We start from the raw sequence: 18,490 nt of genomic DNA on the forward strand, positions 1-18,490 counted from the left end.
ACTCTACCATACCAGCATAAAATAATTTTGATCTTTAATCTCCACAATAATGCCTCAGTTATGGCCTGAGACCTTCCTGCAATCAGTTATCCTCCACCCAGCTACTCTAAATCATTAACCAACATTTTCCTTAAACAATACAAAAGGAAGCCAAAATATAAATTAAGCCAATGGCGAACACCTCAGACTTACAGGGACATCACAGCTAAACCATCAGCTTTGGGCTTAGTAACCTATGTTTGCAATATATAATGTATATACATATATATGCAATATACTCATAAACACATACATATACTCCAAATATTACAGCCACCTTTAACTTGATGAATAATTGTGATTATTTCCTGAGTAAATTCTTTTGATGGGTCGTTCTCAATGTTTTGTGTTACAGATTCCATGTGCTCAAACACTGGATGAAAATTTTCACTTTTTTTACCAACAGCAACCAGATCATGGGACATCTGTCTTTCTGAAGTGTGACTAGAAGCAGTCCTAGAATAAAAAAAAAAAAAGTATAGTTTATTTTAAAGCAAATATCTAGATCTGAAATTGAAATAGACAAGTAGAAGAAAACAAATAAGAAGTTCATTTAGGAATAAATGGGATTAAAAGCGAAAATCTTATTTTGTTCCATTTTTAATTAAAAAACTGGTAAGGCCATAAGGAAGAAAAGCTATAATAAAATATGAAGAGAATTTCACTCTCAGAAATCTTTGTTTCTGTGAAATATGCAATACAAAATTTTTGAATTTTAAATTAAATTTAAAATTTAAATTAAATTCAGCTATCTAGATAAAATTATGATCCTGATAGACTTCTGTATCTTGTTTATAAGGAGCTACCAGGCAATTTTCAAAAACAGTTCAGATAAGAAAAAGTCTCACATCTTTAGGAACTGAATCATCTCTTCAGCCTAGTGAAACAGCAGTGAAACTGCTTCAGTAGCAGTGTGTGAACTCAAGAACATGCTTACCATCTTTTTGCAAATTTTTACTCATTTTAAATAAGTTTACACCCCAAATGGTTGCACTGCTGCTTAAAAATTATTTTGACAAGAAAGCCAACACTTCAACAGCCCTACTGTTCTTGCTGCAAGGAAAATGCTTGTCATTCCAAAAGACAAATTAAGGGCTCTAAGAGCTCATGTAAAAGCTTTTAGGATGAAAACTTTCAATTGTTCATGCTGCAAAGTGATTATGTGCCTGGCCACACTGTATTAGAAGCACACAAGCCTAGAATTCCATACAAAAATTGTATGAGAAATAGCCTCTAGCAGATGCCAGAAACCATCTATTTTCCCCTAGAAAACTGGAAATAAATGCATGCAAGATGGAATCCAGCAATCTCAGGTTTAGATATTTGAATTGTCTACCTGCTCCCCAGGTTTATAAAGAAACTATTCTTCTTAGCTGAGTCATTTCAAGTCAGGTGTTTGTTTCTTAAATGCCTAAAGTAAGCAGCATAAATATTCCAAGTCATCAGCTTCTGCAAAATTAGCGTTCTTATATTTGAAAAAATAAAATATGTAGCACTTTTGGCTGCAGAAGCAAAGGGTCCATACATTAAATTAGCCATAATCCATGCAGTAGTTTGCTTGCTCTGCAATCAATGACCATGTCCATTGTGCATGACCTTTACAAACACAGCAGCAGAGGCTCCTAAACAGAGGAATCATCCTGTGGGTTTGCAAAAAAACCCAGCAATTTTCCTTACACTATCATTGAGGAAGTGAAACCCTTATCCTAGCCCAATTATGGGTAATGGGTATTACTTCACCTCCCTTTCCTCAGTCTTTAATATTAGCCCCTTACATGCAGCAACTTGTCTTTGTTAATTCTCCATCGTATTACATATTTTTGAAATAGTGCAAATGGAAGAAAATTTATACAGATGTTTTGTTTGGGACAAAAGGCAGAATACCTTTAAAATGAAGGCTGATCATTTTGGAAAGGAAGGTAATCTCTTCCAAAAGCAATTACTACCAACCTAAGATATTCTGGGCTGCAACAGCAAGACAACAAACCAGAAAACCCTGTAAGAATCTATCAAAACCAAGTTGCTTGCTCCCTACCATGTATTTATCATCTAAAATTTTATAGTACTGCCACTTTTTCTTCCATTGCAGCCAGCACTGGGAATGCTAAATGCAAACACAAGTATTACACAGAAGACATTTATAAGCAGACTCTGCTTCTTCAGCTCTGATACCTCAACAGGTGGCCACTTTGTTATAACAATAAATGACAACCCAGTGATGTCTCATTTTTTGGCAGTTTTACTGAACTTGAGATCTTCAACATCTGAATATGTGCTTGAGATTTATGCATTTAATAGTTAGCTGATTTTTAGAAAACAGATGGGAAGACAGTTTAAAAAAATGCCATTGTATTTCAGATGAAAGCACAGAATAAGGTTTTTCTGCGTTTGGGTTTTGGTTTTTTAGGGTTTTGTTTTTAAATAAAAATAATACATTTACTTATCGTAACCAACTTCTAACTATAGGTTTGTATCAGGCATATTTACTCTTTCCACTTCCTACCTCTCCGTAAAATGTTGCTTTTTGTAGGGTGGTTTTATTTGTTGGTCAGTTGGTTTTATTTGCTTATTTGAATAGAGGTTTAATAATTAACTTGGCCAAACAGGAAAAAAAAGAATTTTAAAAGAAATATAACTAAAAAGGTTCAATCATAGCATATGTCCTGGTTACCTCCTAAAGAAACTATGCTTCCCTGCAATGCTCATTAATTGTAAAGAGACAGGAAGAAAGCAGAGGTGAAAGAAAACCAATACCTGTACTTGGTCACCATTTTCTTCATATCCACTTTGACTGTGAGATGTTCTCTCATACAGTTGGCATCTGACATTTTCACATCTGAAACAGTATGACTTGCATCACGCTGGCTATTGGAGGAATCTACATTTTTCCTCAATTCCCCATCTTTCCTCACTCTTTCATTCAGTTTGTTTTTAAAAGATCTCAGCTCAGCATCTGCTTTGGAGGAGTTAACACAAGCATTGCAGCCCTTCTTTGAACTGCATTTAACAGGTTCTTCAACGTGCCGCTCCTCAGTCCGCCTCGCTCTGCCACCACTAAAGTAATCCAACTCCTTGCTGTTGCGGGCACTCTTGGAAGAGCTGTACTTCTGCTCCTCCTGCTTCACGTACTTCTGAGCCCTGTCGTCGGGAAAGGGCTTCTCCCCGTCGGGATGCCTGCGCCGTTTGTGACTGTACTCGTAGGCTATCTTTGGGACAGACCCCCCCAAGTACTCCCTCTCAGCCGAGCGGTGGGACTGCACACCCGGGTATCTTTGCTCCTCCTTTTCTTGGCAGGGTGGAAAAGAACGTTCTTGCTTCCACTTGGAATTTCTCGCTACATCTCCACCGTCATACCTCTCCATTTCCTTAGCCCTTTTAGACGCGTGCCCATATTCTCTGTAATCGTGATCTTCAGGATACCTGTGTTGACATAAAGCAATTTACACTTGCACTAGAGAAGAAAGCGAGAACTTATATGTGCAGAATGTTGGACAGCAGAATGCGTGGCAAGTTAACCCATAATCCCTCGCGCCAAGGTACAGATGTGCAGGGGCTCTTAAGAGGGAAATATTATCCTTTCATACTCTAGCCAGCAATACGATTTACTTAAAAGACAAATACTTCACTACTACCAGTCGCCCATAATTAAACTACAAAGTGGCCAAGGTGTTTCAAGGTGGATATCTTCAACTATAATGAAAACAGACTTTCACTTGAGGCTTTACACCACAATACCCAGGGTTTAATTATTTTATTCCTATACCTCTTCTGTAAAGAGCTCCTTGCCGTAAATTCATCAGAAACTCTTCTGGGTGACTGACCATACTTCTCTTCATGTAACCTCTGGTGCCTCAAGTCATCTTCATGCCATTTTCTTTCTAGTTTGCATGAACCCCCCAACGGTCTATGAAAAGGTTTCATTCCTTTTTCATTTCCAGTGATGTAATGATCAAACATGTATCTGTCCTCCATTTTGTGCTGGTAAAATGGACGATCATGCTCTTTATAAGGCATTTCTGAGTATTTTGGTGGTAACTGGCATCTCCTATTGCTTTCAGTCCTTTCAGATGAATGTGTTCTGTAGGGCTTATGACTGTAAGCATCTTCCATGGGAATTCTTTTCAGGTTTGGTGAAGGTGACCTACGTTCATATATTCTCTGGTGGTTATTTCCATGAGGTGCAAACCTGGAATTGCTTTGTCCGTACTTTTCATCTTCTGTTCTCCAAGGCATAGACTTTTTGGGGTCCTTACGAAAGCTTTTATATTCACAGTCATAATTAATATGAGTATGTCTTTGCCTATGGTGCTCTGGAGTTCTAAAAGCTGGAGATAAGGACCTAAAGCAAAAATAAAATTGACTTTGAGTAGTTCCATAAAATGGAATCAATTTCTTAATGAGAACATCTATTTCCTAAGGAAGTAGAGTTTAGTACATAATTTTAATCAGCTTGTAAAAAAATTAACACCAAGATATCAAAGTGACACTTTTCTGGCTGAGTACCAGGCTTACTTTTACCCTGTTGAAAGTTTTCATAGTAAAAATACCCACTTGAAATTGTACTAAGTCAATCATTTTGGTTTCTTTGAAGTTTTTTATTTAAAACTAAAAATAATTTCATATACATAAAGTTTTCACTACATTGAGAACAACTGTTATACATATTTTTACACTTCTCAAACATTCCCCGTCTTCCTTTTTCAGTGCAAAGAGAAAAAAGGGAAGGAGAAAAGTGTATAAAGAAATTTAAAAGGGGGGGAAAACGTCTTTTCAGGTTTTCTTTGCATGCCAAAACAACCTTCAAAACTGAAAGACTGAAACATTACAAAATATATTTAAATTGTTGTACAGGTATGCTTTTTCCTGCAGAAAAAAATGCAAGTTTAAGAAAGATGCTTTAGCCTTCTGGATAATTGCATGTACATGTTCACACATGTGTACACAGTCAGTTCCACACTTACTGCAGCTTTTGCAATTAATAATTCAATTGCATCACTCAGCTCTGCATTTTCACCTACGGTTACAAAAATGAGGGCAACCTGCTATTAATTTTTAGCCAAAATCTCCTTAAAATTAAGAAAAAACAGCACAAGCCACTAACAAGAACCAGAAAGTAATCCAAATCATTCCCAGTTCTGTTTGTATTCAAATATTCACTGCACACTCTTGACACACTCTAACAAAAAACATAAAAAACTGCAGGAGTGTGAAAAACAGAGGCCTCTCCGAGTCTCCCAGAGAAAGATCAGTGTGCAGCAATTGAAGTTTTTAGGGAAATTAAATTATATTAAGCCATTCATACATAAAAGAGAGGTGTAAGCTTGAATTTAAAGTAAGTTTAGATACGTAAGAAGATGTTCTAAGTGCCTTAAAGAGCAAAAGCCTTAGAATCTAGTGCAAAAAACAAGTTTCAAAAACAAGCTGCAGTGAGAGCTCAAAATCATGGTTCTAGACATAATAAAAATACAGTAAGAATATTGCTTACATTCTTCAGACAGAACAGATAGGCTATATGCACAAATTATAGGAAAACTTTCATATTATAGAATGAGAATTCTAATAGGTTGAGAAGAAATGCTTCCAACTTGTGTTTTTAGTTCATTGGGTAATTTATGAATAAGAATCTGTGAGCTGGAGAGAGACCCTCTCCTCTCTTGCTTTCTCTCTTCCTCCACCATCACCATCACCACTGCTACCAAAGAAGAAGAACAGAAGAAGAAAGACCAGGGAGCATCTGCCTCTGGAGACTCTGTACCAGCCCACAGCCTCTGCTCAGGACTTTATCAGGCTGCAGCTTTTCCTTCTAATCGGGACTCTAGCAGAAAGCTTTTAGCACAGACTTTAACACTTGGGACTCCTTGCCTTTTGAGACTGATGTGCCTTTACAACAAAGAGCTTTACAGCAACTAACAACTGCTCTGCTCTTTGAAGATACAAACCCATAACAACTCCAACAAAAAACAAGTTGAAATAAGCCACTTCCTTTGTGCATGTCTTGCAAATGAACAGTTTGGCACAACTATTTACTCTGTTTCTGCAAATGAGTTCAAACTCAGAACCACAGATGTTCCTAAAACCATGATGGCTGACTTCCAACAGCACCTACACTGCGACTGCCATCCCATGTTGGTCTGGTTAGGATTTGCATTTTAATGAGAGCTGGGGCTGCCCTTACTCAAATGACATTCACAGCTATCAGTCTAATGGACATAGTTAGGATTTCTCTTTTTAAAAACAAAAGAAGCAAATAAAAAACTCCACACATTTTTTTGAGTTATTCAAGCTCCTTTGGCCTTGGTTATCACAGCTTTGTCTGTTTCTTGAGATGCCCAAAACCAGCAGTAATCTCACCTGACACTGTATTCCACCCTCCTGGATTTAGCACTGCAAAAATGAGGCAGGTAACTCCCAGCATGAAGTAAGCTGGATGTTATTCTGGTGATAAATGTCAAAAACACACGCTACTAGGCTACTGTCCAAAGAGAAGGGCAATGACTCCCACATTTCCACATGTTTTCACTGTGTTAAGCTGCAAGGCATGTCTAACCGTGCTAAAGATCAGTTTACAAATCAGCCCCAAACCTCAGAAAGTCCAAGGTGTTTGAACTAGGAAGCTTTTTTTTAAAAAAGAAAAAAAACCCCAACAACTAGGGGTTTTTTTAACAGCTCCTCCCTTGTAAGCCAAGAAGCAAAACAAAAGCAACTTACAGACATTCAATGCACAAGGTGCTTGAGTAAAAATAACCTTAACTAGTTTGGAGCATGGATTTTTTTGTTTAAGGTAGCTGTAAGTCCCAGAATATAAAAGTGAACAAGGTTCTTGGCAGACTGTAGAAATTGAACACTTCTAGTTTAAGAGAAATTGTAATAGAATCATGAGTTTGGAAAAAAATTACAGTTGTTCAGCTTATACAATAAACTACAGATTACAAAACACATTTCAGGAATTGCAATTCTGCATGCAATTTTCTTTTTTTAATGCAAGTTTTACGTACTAATTATAAACCCTTACACAGATCTACATTTCAGAACACAAGCTGTAGATGTTTACCTTGGTTTCCATCGTGGTGATCTTGATCTAGATCTTGTCATCTTCTCTCACGTGTTTATGAGTTTCTTGAAGCTGTAAAAATTATATCATTTACTAGTCTGATTACAAATTGCAACAGGAAGTTTTTTTAACAAGTATAATACTAGAAGCTTCAAATTGAAGTATATTTTTAGGATGTTTTGCTTCAAAGGTAAGCTTCTAATATCAATTTTAAGGCAATTTTTTTCTCTAGCTGCTAATCTTAAAATGCAGTATGTTATCTTTATAAAGATTTAAATATTTGATAATTGTTAAAATTAAAATTTAAATAAATAAATAAATAAATAAAATAACTAAATAAATAAAATTTAAATATTTGATAATTTGATAACTGTTTTGTAATGCTATCTATTTAACTTGCTGTTAAATGCTAATGAACTCATGTGTTGAAGGATATAGATGATAGAGGGGTAAAACAGACAGTTTTAAAAATATAGTTTATAAAGGAAAATGTTTTTGCATCAATTTATATATCCTGAGGTTCATATACACTGAAGTTCAAATTTGTCATATACACCAAAATTTTTATATGGTTGCAGACATCTTGCAATCTTTAACTACTCCATCACAACTGCTAGGTCATCACATACTCCATCTAAATCAAACCAGAGAGAAAAGATAACTTTTTTCATTGTTCTTACTTCACCTGTTAACAACCTCCTAACTAGACACACACTAAATATACAATGGATGCACTATGAAAAAGTGCTCCTGACGCCTGAAGGTAGCTCCTGGCAACCCTTCTCATAAAAGCTATGAAAGAATGCAAAAAAAATCCCTAGGACCATCAAAAAGAAGTGATGTAAGTATATACAAACTCACCAGCAACGTGACTAGGTGAATAGGAATTAAATGATTGTTCATTATTTAGCAAACACAAATGATTAAATAATGAAATGATTGGGTTAAAAGTGAAGTTTTGACCACATACCCACGCCTACAGCTTTTAACTACCACAAATGCTTTAAAGGCCAGAAATAGAGACGCAAAAACAGATCTATCAACAGCTCTAAAGTTAATTAACAACCAACCATTTGTAACTGAAAGGATACACTCAGGTCAATGCCACTCTATATATGCTATGGTATTTTCTGTAATTATTTGTTCAGACACTCAGAGACAGAAAACTAGTCTGAGCTAGCAAAGTATGGCCTTTTTGACACTCCCAGTGCTCAAATAATTCCTTTAACTATATCTTTTGCCTAATGAACTGAAATTGAAAAGACAGAAAAACACACAGGCTTTAAGGCACGGGCTGAAGTGTGCACCCACATGCCTGACCCAGCGCCTCACACCCCCCAGTCACACTGGTTGCTCAAAGTATCACTCCTTGCTACGCTTGACTTTTTGGTATGATTACCTCATGGCTGAAACAGTAGTATCTTAAGAGAAGAATATACAGCATACTTCTGCTGCCTACCCCACAGGCAGGCACCAGCCAAGCCACCTCCTAAACTAGAAACTGCTCATCAAGTTGCACCTTAAGCTAACCAGACATTTATTTGCAAGATGTAGCAATAGTTCAGTTCTTTAAAAAAAAAAATCTCTAGAATTTTTTTTTTGCTCCACAATCTTTTCATGTAACAAAGCGTGAAGTTTTAATTGTTGCAAGGGATGGCAAAGCAAAAAGAATCCAACACCAAAGTACCCCAAGGACAAGATCAAGCATTTGTCCTCCTCACTCTCAAATATGAAGTTATCACTGCCTCTTGTATCCTAAAGACATACATCCGAGGACTGGACAGCATGAATTGACTTTAGGCCCTTTGCTTACTTCAAGGTCATACTAGCCAAAGTTAGATATGATGCTCCAATGCTAGTATTCACTATTTTTCAAAGAAAAGTAATATTGCGATCAAAATAATTTCCTATATTTCACCCATTAAAATATACTTTAAAAAACAGTATTTCAGAAAAAAAAACCCCAAAAACAAAACAAAAACCAACCAAACAAACAAAAACCAAAACCAAACAAAAAACAAAACCACAGTCCCTGAGTTAACACATTTCAAAATGTGGTACATGTCAAACAAGCTTCAAAGATTCACTACCACCATCTCTTCTGGTAAACTTTTAGAAGTTATAGTGTTTTACATGTTGAACAAATCCGTTCTTCCAACCTTCCCTTCAGTTCTAAACCTTTTTCCTAATTTTCAAATGAGTATGTAAACACCAAAAAGACAAAAGTACCATTAAACTCCACCCAACCATCTGTACAGAACTTGATCGGCAAGACTGATAAAGGCAGAAACTGAGAATACACAACAACCAATTCCTTATTCTTTCTGAGACTGGCTAAACAATCATACCTAAAAGCGTGAGAAAGACTGTGGCAGCATGTCCTAGATCTTGCCTTAGGATAAGGAGGACTGCTGTAATTTCCAATGATGACATTCCTTTTGTTTAGTGGAAAGAAGTGCTCATCTAACACACCTCCTAGAAATGACCCACACAAAGCCATTTCCTCACAGAGGAATACACCATATGAAGGCAGCAGACACTCCCCCCAAGGAGACTCCCAGTCTAACACCAGAACTGCAAATTAATCTACACAGAATTTGTAAACATTGCTAAATCCAGGTTTAAGTCACCTCAACTAGACCAGCAATATGGTTCCATACCAAAACCAAGTTTTTTGTAGGATGGTATCAGGTAGCAAGCCTTCCTGTAGCAGAATTACCTGAATCAAGCAAAGGCCCTACAGTTTCCAAATCAGGCATCCAGGTGTTCTGAAAAGACAGGTCATGATGGAGCAGAGGTGCCAGGACCTGGCTGCTCTGGGCTCTGAATTTCTCCAAGATGTTGTGCTGTACTTTGGGAAGACACTGTCACTATAAAAACATGAAGAACTATTTTTTAACTAAGCAGCATTATTAGGTTCAGAATGCTGCTTGTGTTTGTTATGTTACAACAATAAGTGACTCATTGGAAGATTTATCAGTAACTATGCTTAGGTAGTTTTTAAATATTAATGGGACTCACACCTTTTATTTTCTTTCCCTTGACTTTTGGAACGTGACTCAGACAACTCCCCTCTTGGGAGAAATGGCCTCAAGCCTGCTACCAGCTCTCCTTTGATTCTACCCTTGGGATATTAGCGTTTTGACAAGCACAAAATTATTTTACAAGCCTTAAAGGAGTATCTTGAAATAAGTAACTCAAAAATGACCAGAAATTGTATAGGATGTGCCAAATTGAACACATGTTCTTTCAGAAAGGCTACAAATTTTTAACTTGCTCTCCTGAACAGAACAATCTCCTATCTCTTTACTTTCTCCAGCATGAAACAAGAAATCACAAATTACTGCAATTATCTCTTTCCAGAACAGAACTGGAGCTCTTTCTAACACAGAGCACCCAAAATCAGCAAGCCCCAAACAGCTAAAACCCTCCAGACATCAGCTCAGACTGAAAAGAAGCAGTTAACTCTCCTGGAACAGACTACAAACATGTGGACTGCTTTATGTGACTTTTTGGTGCCTTTCTATCATTTCAAAGAACATGGAATAGAACATGGAAGAAACCCTATTCAGGACACACAAAGAGCAAATCAATACTAATTGTGCTCATCACCAGGGAGCTGCTCATCAGTGCCTTTCACCTGCAGTGAAGGAGATGTCATCCCCCACCCTTTTAGAAGGATTGCCTCAGCACCACCACAAAACTTCCAGCGGAAAGAGGGACAAGCAGTTCTCATATGCTGGGTCCCACGGCCAACCAGAAGACAGACTCTTGCTGTAAAAGCTACCCACAGCCCTATTCTCTCTCTCACTTCACCCAAAAAAAGATAAGAATAATCAGGTACAGAGGGCTCACAATCTGGCTGTACTTAGGGATGGGCAGTCTCCAAAAGCCTATGGCACCTAGGAAAGCTTGTGTTTCCTTCTTGCTTGGTGGGGACATTGCAGTGATCTTATTGATGACCTCAGTGGGGACCTGGCGCCGTCCATCCTGCCACTTCACTCCCAGGAGCTGGATCTCTCGGGCAGGTCCTTTGACTTTGCTCTTTTTAATGGCGAAACTGGCTCCCAGCAAAATCTGGATGATCTTCTCTCCTTTCTCAAACACCTCCATTGCTGTGTTCCCCCACACAAGGATGTCATAGATGTACTGCAAATGTTCTCGAGCCTCACCCTTTTCCAGTGCAGCCTGGATCAGTCCGTGGCAGATGGTGGGGCTGTGCTTCCACCCCTGGGGCAGTCGGTTCCAGGTGTACTGCACACCCCTCCAGGTGAAAGCAAACTGAGGCCTGCACTCTGCTGCCAAAGGAATGGAGAAGAATGCATTTGCAATGTCAATGGTGGCATACCACCTTGCTGCCTTGGACTCCAGCTCGTACTGGAGTTCCAGCATGTCCGGCACGGCAGCGCTCAGCGGTGGAGTCACTTCATTCAATGCCCGATAGTCCACAGTCAGTCTCCATTCTCCATCAGATTTCTGCACAGGCCAGATAGGACTGTTGAAGGGTGAGTGGCTCTTGCTGACCACCCCTTGGCTCTCCAGATCACGGATCATTTTGTGGATGGGGATCACAGCATCTCGATTTGTCCGGTACTGCCAGCGGTGCGCTGTCATGGTGGCAATTGGCACCTGTTGTTCAGTCACTTTCAGGAGTTCTACTGCAGAGGGGTTTTTTGACAGTCCAGGCAAGGTGTTCAACTGCTTAATGCTCTCTGTCTCTACAGCAGCTATTCCAAAAGCCCACCTGAACCCCTTTGGGTCTTTGTAGTAGCCGTTCCTGAGGAAGTCTATGCCTAGAATGCACGGTGCCCCTGGGCCAGTTACAATTGGATGTTTCTGCCACTCCCTCCATCAGGCTCACTGCAGCTTCCAGCAAAGTCAATTCCTGTGATCCCCCTGTCACCCCAGCCATGGAAACAGGCTCTTCTCCCACATGTTCTTATGGTATTAGGATGCAATGTGAACCAATATCAACTAATGCCTCATGTTTCTGTGGCTCTTATGTGCCAGGCCATCAGATCCACACCATCCAATACTCTCTGTCATCCCATGCCTCTCCCTGGCTAGAGGCAGGGCCCCTCTAGCCCTGGTTATTATTTCTTTCCTGGGCATACATAGTGGAGGTTCCTTCCAGGGGATCTGACAGAACATCCTCCTTGCTGTAATACCCTGCACCTTGCTTGTGGGAGGTCGAGGCTACCTTCATTTTAGTGCGGCTCCCTTGGTTAGCATTTCCCTCCCAGAGCTGACGCAACCGTGCTGCCAGGACAGAAGTGGGTTTCCCATCCCACCTTCCCATGTCTTTCCCACGGTCACACAAAAAGAACCACAGGTCAGCTTGGGGGGTGCATCCTTTCTCCTTAGCTGGGGGACATTGGGCTCTGACTTTGGGGGCTGTAACTCGCACTGATGCTGCACTGATCTTCCCCATCTCCTCTTTAAAGTCCTTAACTGTGGCAGAGACATGAGCTTGCATGGGAACATAGATGATACTCTCATAATTCCTAACCTTGCTGGCAACAGAACACACTGTCACTTGGTGGTTATCAGCATTAATCATTGCAATGAAGGTGGTATACTGAGATGGCCTCAGGTTTGCCAGATTCCACAGCATCTGCCCTGTGCACCTGACCTTGATCAGGGTCATTGTCATGCTGTCCATCCCTCCCAAAGAGTACCTCTAATACTGCTGTCTCTCTCAGCTGCTGGATCCCTTCCTCAAGGGTCTTCCAGCACATCCTACAGTGGTGCTCCTGCATTCTCTCTCTCTGTGGACAAACTTCTCTCTCACACTCATTAAAAGCCAGTCCCAGAGGGAAAGGAGGCCTTGCTCCCTTACAAATATCTGGTCTACACCTGAGTCCTGGGCCCAGGATCCCAAATTCCTGGCCTCAGTTCCCTCCAGTTGTACACCCGTTCTCATAAGGTCCCAGACCCAACATAACCAAGTTATAAAAGCCTCATGGCCCCATCATACAATGTCTTTTCACAGATTATGGAGACTTTCGTACGACAGGGACTCGGTGATTATTTCAACCTCTCCTGCACGTTCCTTTCTTATCCTTATTAACCAGGTGCTTTGTTTTCATCTTAGACTTTTTAATTTCCACAGGGTCAACTGCTGCTGGCTGTGCCTGCCCTCACAGGTCAGCTGGAACCTGGATGGTCATAATGCCTGTGGGTTCCACTGGTGCATCATCGGACTCTCCCTCTTCAAGGCAGGGGGAGAGTTCCCCACCTGCAGGGGGAAGTGTATTCCTTCAGCACCTGGCATACCTTCTTCTGCATTATCCCCATCCACTCCGTGTGGTTCCTTTCTGCAGTGGACTGTGGGGCATGGTCAGGCTCTGGGAGAGCATCCCTATTTTCTGAGGTAGGTATCAGGGTGGTTATCCAAGCCAATCTTCCATTATCTCTGAATGCTAAATAAAATAGGCATATCAGCAATACTAACCACTGTATGATATCATTAGCATTCAGAGGATATTTGAACCCTTCAAAAACTGGGGTTGACTCAAAAAGCTGGGTGAAGGCTTGGGAGAAAATCTTCCTTGATGTCATTTCCTCACATTAGGTACTATTATTAAAGTAACCCCAAAACCATACAGTTAGTGTGTGATAGCTCTAAATCCATGTGCCCACCTTCCAGAGGAAGTTAAAAATCCATTAATTCCTCACCTTATTAACCCATAAAGCAAACTGGATAACAGCCACAGTAGCCTTAGTTATAGGGCTCATGTTCAGATAAGAACCTGCAAACGGGTAAGCTAGAGCACATAGTGCTGCCTAACGAGGTTTCTATACCCAGCACATAAAAATTAGGTTACTCCTTTTTTCTCTTGATGCTCTTGTGCCACACATTGGGGCACCAAAATCTGGTTTGGGTTGAAAGACAGGTGTCTACTAAGGAAGGGAGGAGCCTCTCTTGAAATAGAAAATGTTAGAATACAATTTGACACCCTGTCAGTCAGGATGTTGGTAGCAGTCCCATTAAATGGTGGCTGCAGTCCTCATGCAGTGGCAGATGTGATTCTGTTGAAGCAGTGGTCCTGTAGAAGGGTGCAGAGAAGGTCCAGTGATATAGTAGAAGGGTCTGGTTTTCCTCTGGAATCCAGTGGAAAAAGGCTGATGTTCCAAATATCAGATATTATTTAGGTAGGAAATGCTTGGCTCCTCCCCATGGGTGGAGCATCTCACAATAGGATGATGCAATTTTATCAGTCAGGCAGTGGGACTCAAAGCCCATTAACAGAAGATACCTCCCTGGAGGAAGGATGGGCTGTGGAAAAGATAAAGTACACTGCCCCACCTGGTTTCAGCAGATGGTGATACAATATATACTTCTGGTTACATCCTGCTTTGCAACCCAAGACACTGCAGTGTCTGTCAACAAAGAAAAGCCAGGAATTGAGACTCTCTCAATACCAGGATAACTATGTATTTGACAGAAATACAATCAAATTAAAAGCTCATCTCATCTGCAATCCAGACTTCAAGTTTTTCTTTTTTGTTTTTTTTTTTAGGTCTGCAATACAGAAAGTCATTTACACAATTGTTAATGAAAAGTATAGAACTGGCAACTTCTCCATGTGTAGGTTATAAGAGCCGATTCAAAGGCTGACCCATGCAGTGCCCACTCCAGCCACTATCCAGGCAGAACGCAAGCCTCGCATGTTCTTGCCCATTCATCTCCGAGGCAAAACTTATCACCTCCAATACTAAATGCTCAGAAAAAAGTATATAAGCAGAGAAACATCTCCCAGTAAACCAGTCTCAATGTTTCCAAACCTGCAACAGGATTACTGTAGCCAATGCTTCCTAAAGAGGCTTCAGTACCATCTCCCCTGTTAACTCAGCTCTGCCAGCACATGGAGGTGACTTCCATCTCAAGGTGCACCACCTCAGGGAAGGACATGTGTGACAGCTTTGAAAGTTATGAGCCAGAACAGCTAAGTCAAGTTTAAGTCAAAGGTACTGAGTGGCTGAGACAAATGAAAGTTGGCTGAGGAATTTCTAAGCCATTCCTTCTTTTAGACAACACAGCAGATAACAGATCAATGCAAATGACTGAGAGCCAAATTTCCATACTCAGCTCTCTCACATCTCTCTGAATATCTCTGATATTCAACAATGGCTCCTTATGATTACAGATCCTGTCTCCTGGGCTTCATCACTCTTGGAGCACCTTCCACATCTCCAAGGATATGTTTTGAATCTGCCATATTTTGTGGCAGGTCTGAGGTCACTGCAGTCTTACAACTTAAAACCTCACCACCATCATCAGTGAGACAATCCTTTTTTTTTTCCCCTTCCACTTTTCATGGCATGCTATATTCAAGAAATTTCGAGATCTGGTCCACAGCACCTCCCCAGGCAGCTACAGCAGAGCAGCTGGGAATGGAGGGCAGCAATGGCAGGAGGCAGCACCACACTCCTGCTGAATGTGTGCACTCCTTGCTCTCTCAAGGAGAGCAGCTCTGATACTCCAGTTCACCTGATGAGAGACTGGGCCTCCCCAGCAACAGAAGCAGTCCTTCAACCTACCAAAACCACATCCACTGTGGCTTTAGAAGTTGTCCTCCTACTCAGCTTTGTCCTTTTTCTTTGGCATGAGCTGGGGAAGGCAGGCTTTACACAGGTTGTGTCCCAAAGCCAAAGACTGGTAACAGACAACCAGGCTTCACGCTAGCAAGGTAACTGTGCCATGCTGGGGCAGCATGTGGGGATCACTCTCCTCTGCTTGCTGCAGAAATAGAGACTAAAAAATTATTGTTCCCCTTTACACTCACAGTAGGATGAAAATCTACCACAGATAGTATAGGCCTAGCTCAAGCATACAGCATTTCTTAGTGGGCCACCTAACAAATTCTAAGTAATTGCTTGAAACACATAGAAAATATTCATTCCCCTGTGCCTGCATATTTGACCAAAGGAATAAAAATAACTGAGTAGGTCTACAGAGCATGTAACTTTTCAGTGAGTTCTCATTTAAAACCGACCCATTTAATTACACTAATTAGCAGGCAATGCCTCACCTTTGCAAAAGAACAGATTAGAATGCCAACTTGGAAAGACTGAGCAGGATAAATGTGTATCACATAATAAATAAGGTATTTCACTCTCAAACTTCCTTTTTTACACAAAGAAAACCCAACTCATAAATATATGAGTGAGCCATTTCTATAATGTGTTGAATTAGAGGCCTTTAACACCTGTTCAGTACAGAGCTTCAAATGTTAGAGCACCATACCCAGCCACATCTGCCAATCAGTTTCTAAGGGGACATCAGAAGCATGTTAAATCTGCTTGTGTCAGCCCTAGAGATGGACCATAACAACTTCTTGCCTACTGAAAGCTCTCCAAAACATACAAACCATGATGGAAACCTCTGCTTTTACATCTTGGAGCCACAAAACCACCAGAAAACCAAAATAAGACCCTTCTTTATTCAGAATCAGTGGTGCTGCAGAGCAGCATTGCCAGGAGGCTGGGAAGTCCAGGCTGCCTTCCCCAGTCACAACACAGAAATGCATCTCTGCTGGAAGATTCTGACATGTTTCCTTCCTTCCCTGCAGACAGCAAGCACCTGCTGCCATCCAAGAGGAAAAGCAAACCCAAATGTGTGCAGCCACATCCCTCACCAGCTTGCCTGCAACACCAACCCAGCCTATGTTACCTCCTGACAGGTGAACACCCACGAGCTAAGACTGCACCAAATCAAGCCCATCTTGTCCCAGCACAGGCACAGGGAGAGTTGGTTTGATGACTCTTACAAAAGCAGTGGCAGAAATACCAGTTCTTTTGCTGAAGGCAGATGTGGAGGAGTGCATGGACACTCAAGATAGACAGCGGTTTATCAGGATAACAGGGTGTGTCACGAAAGGAAGTTAGTTAATTTCAGCTCACCTCATCAACACCAATATTAAAAACAAAATTAAAAAAAAAAATCAGAAAAAATCCTTAAAGGGAAGGACAGTCATCTGTGTTGTCTGCCCTCTCTGTCCAGCCCTACGTCAGGCTGCTACAACATGACATTCTCCACCAAAGATCCTTCCATGCCTTTTGCATATTTCTTCCCCTCCCTTTCTGGCTTCCTCTTCCCTGTTCTTCCTCCAGCCATCCACACCCAGCAAGACTTTCACAGAAGATTCACTTTTCCTTGAGGTCCACAAAGCAGGTAATTAAAATTTCCCAGCAATTTGAGCAGCCTTTGTTTTAAACCCTTATAACTCAGGAATCTAAACTATATTTATAAGTGACTTGGGGCATTTAAGAATGGCAGTAGAAATTAGGTGTTGCTGTTCTAGGTGGAGTTGAGCCAAGTGAGGAGTCTGCTATCACCAACTCTTTATGAGACACCACCACCCACTCAGATGTTTATGGAAAAAATGTGCATAATCAACCAAATCACTTGAAGAAGTCTCAAAAAGCCCACAGATTTGTTCAAATCAGCACCAATTCGTCTTGCTTCGGCTTGACTCAATCTGGAAAATACATTAAGCTAAACCAAAGACATACTGAAAGTGAGCTATGACTGTTACACAAAATCTGTACCGTTCTAAGTTTTTATAAAGACTTTAACTGGTGTGGTTCTGCATGTGACAACATACGAATTGCTGGAAACAGGGAGTGTTGGTATATAAGCATTGCTAACCTCTAAGGTGTCCTTACAGTAACAGTGAGCAGCGACCTCAGCTCTGCGGTGCTGCTGGCCCCGCGGGCTCGCAGCTACACGGCCATTCTGGAACAGCCCGGGCTGGGGGCACGGCCGGCAGCCCCTCGGCTGCGTGTCCCTGCCCCAGGCTTTGTTCCCGGCCCTCCCGAAGCTCCTGACGGCCCCGCGCAGCGCACCGCGGCACACATCCCGTACATACATGCACACAGCGGGGCGAGGCGGCTCCGGGTGCCGCTGCCCGGGCCAGAGCCGTCACGGATGGGAGCGGCACAGCCCCGCCGAGCTCCCATCGCCGCAGCGCCGCTGCCAGCGGCCGGCGGCGCCCGGGCCAGAGCGGGGAGCGAGGGCGGCAACTGCGACTCACCTCCCCGGGCCCGGCCGGGCCGCCCGCCGGCCCTCGGTGGGCGCGGCGGAGCCCCGAGTACCCGGCCCGCTCCTCGCCGGCGCTGACGGGGACAATGACCGCGGCAGCCCCGGCTCCCCCTGCCCGCGGCACCGGCCCCCGCCCCCTCGCCGGGCCTCACCAGGCCCCGCCGCGGCCGCGGTGCCGCCGCCGGCCCAGCACTCACCGCCTGCGGCGCCGCTCCCGCCGCTCCTCCGGCCGCCGCCGCTCCGCCCCGAGCAGGTGCCCGGCGAGCCGGCGGGGCGGGTCCCGGCGGCCGCCCGGCCGCGGCTGCTCCGCACGGGCGCGGCGGAGAGAAAGGGCGGGCGGGGGGCGGCCCGGA

General features: G+C 42.1%; 1 protein-coding gene across 1 annotated transcript in view; it reads right to left on the minus strand.

The window, feature by feature from the left end:
* BCLAF3 (BCLAF1 and THRAP3 family member 3) overlaps positions 1–18,490 on the minus strand; it is a 35,412-nt gene extending 16,922 nt beyond the window's left edge. The window contains exons 1-5 of the mRNA XM_079312045.1: positions 18,335–18,490; positions 7,091–7,162; positions 3,803–4,378; positions 2,794–3,459; positions 317–495 (exon numbers count right to left, since the gene is read on the minus strand). Coding sequence (XP_079168171.1) covers positions 317–495; positions 2,794–3,459; positions 3,803–4,378; positions 7,091–7,131 — 1,462 coding nt within the window. The 5' untranslated portion in view covers positions 7,132–7,162; positions 18,335–18,490. The remainder of the gene's footprint in view (positions 1–316; positions 496–2,793; positions 3,460–3,802; positions 4,379–7,090; positions 7,163–18,334) is intronic.

This window comes from Erithacus rubecula, assembly GCF_903797595.1.
Source record: "Erithacus rubecula genome assembly, chromosome: 1".
Lineage (NCBI taxonomy): Eukaryota > Metazoa > Chordata > Aves > Passeriformes > Muscicapidae > Erithacus > Erithacus rubecula.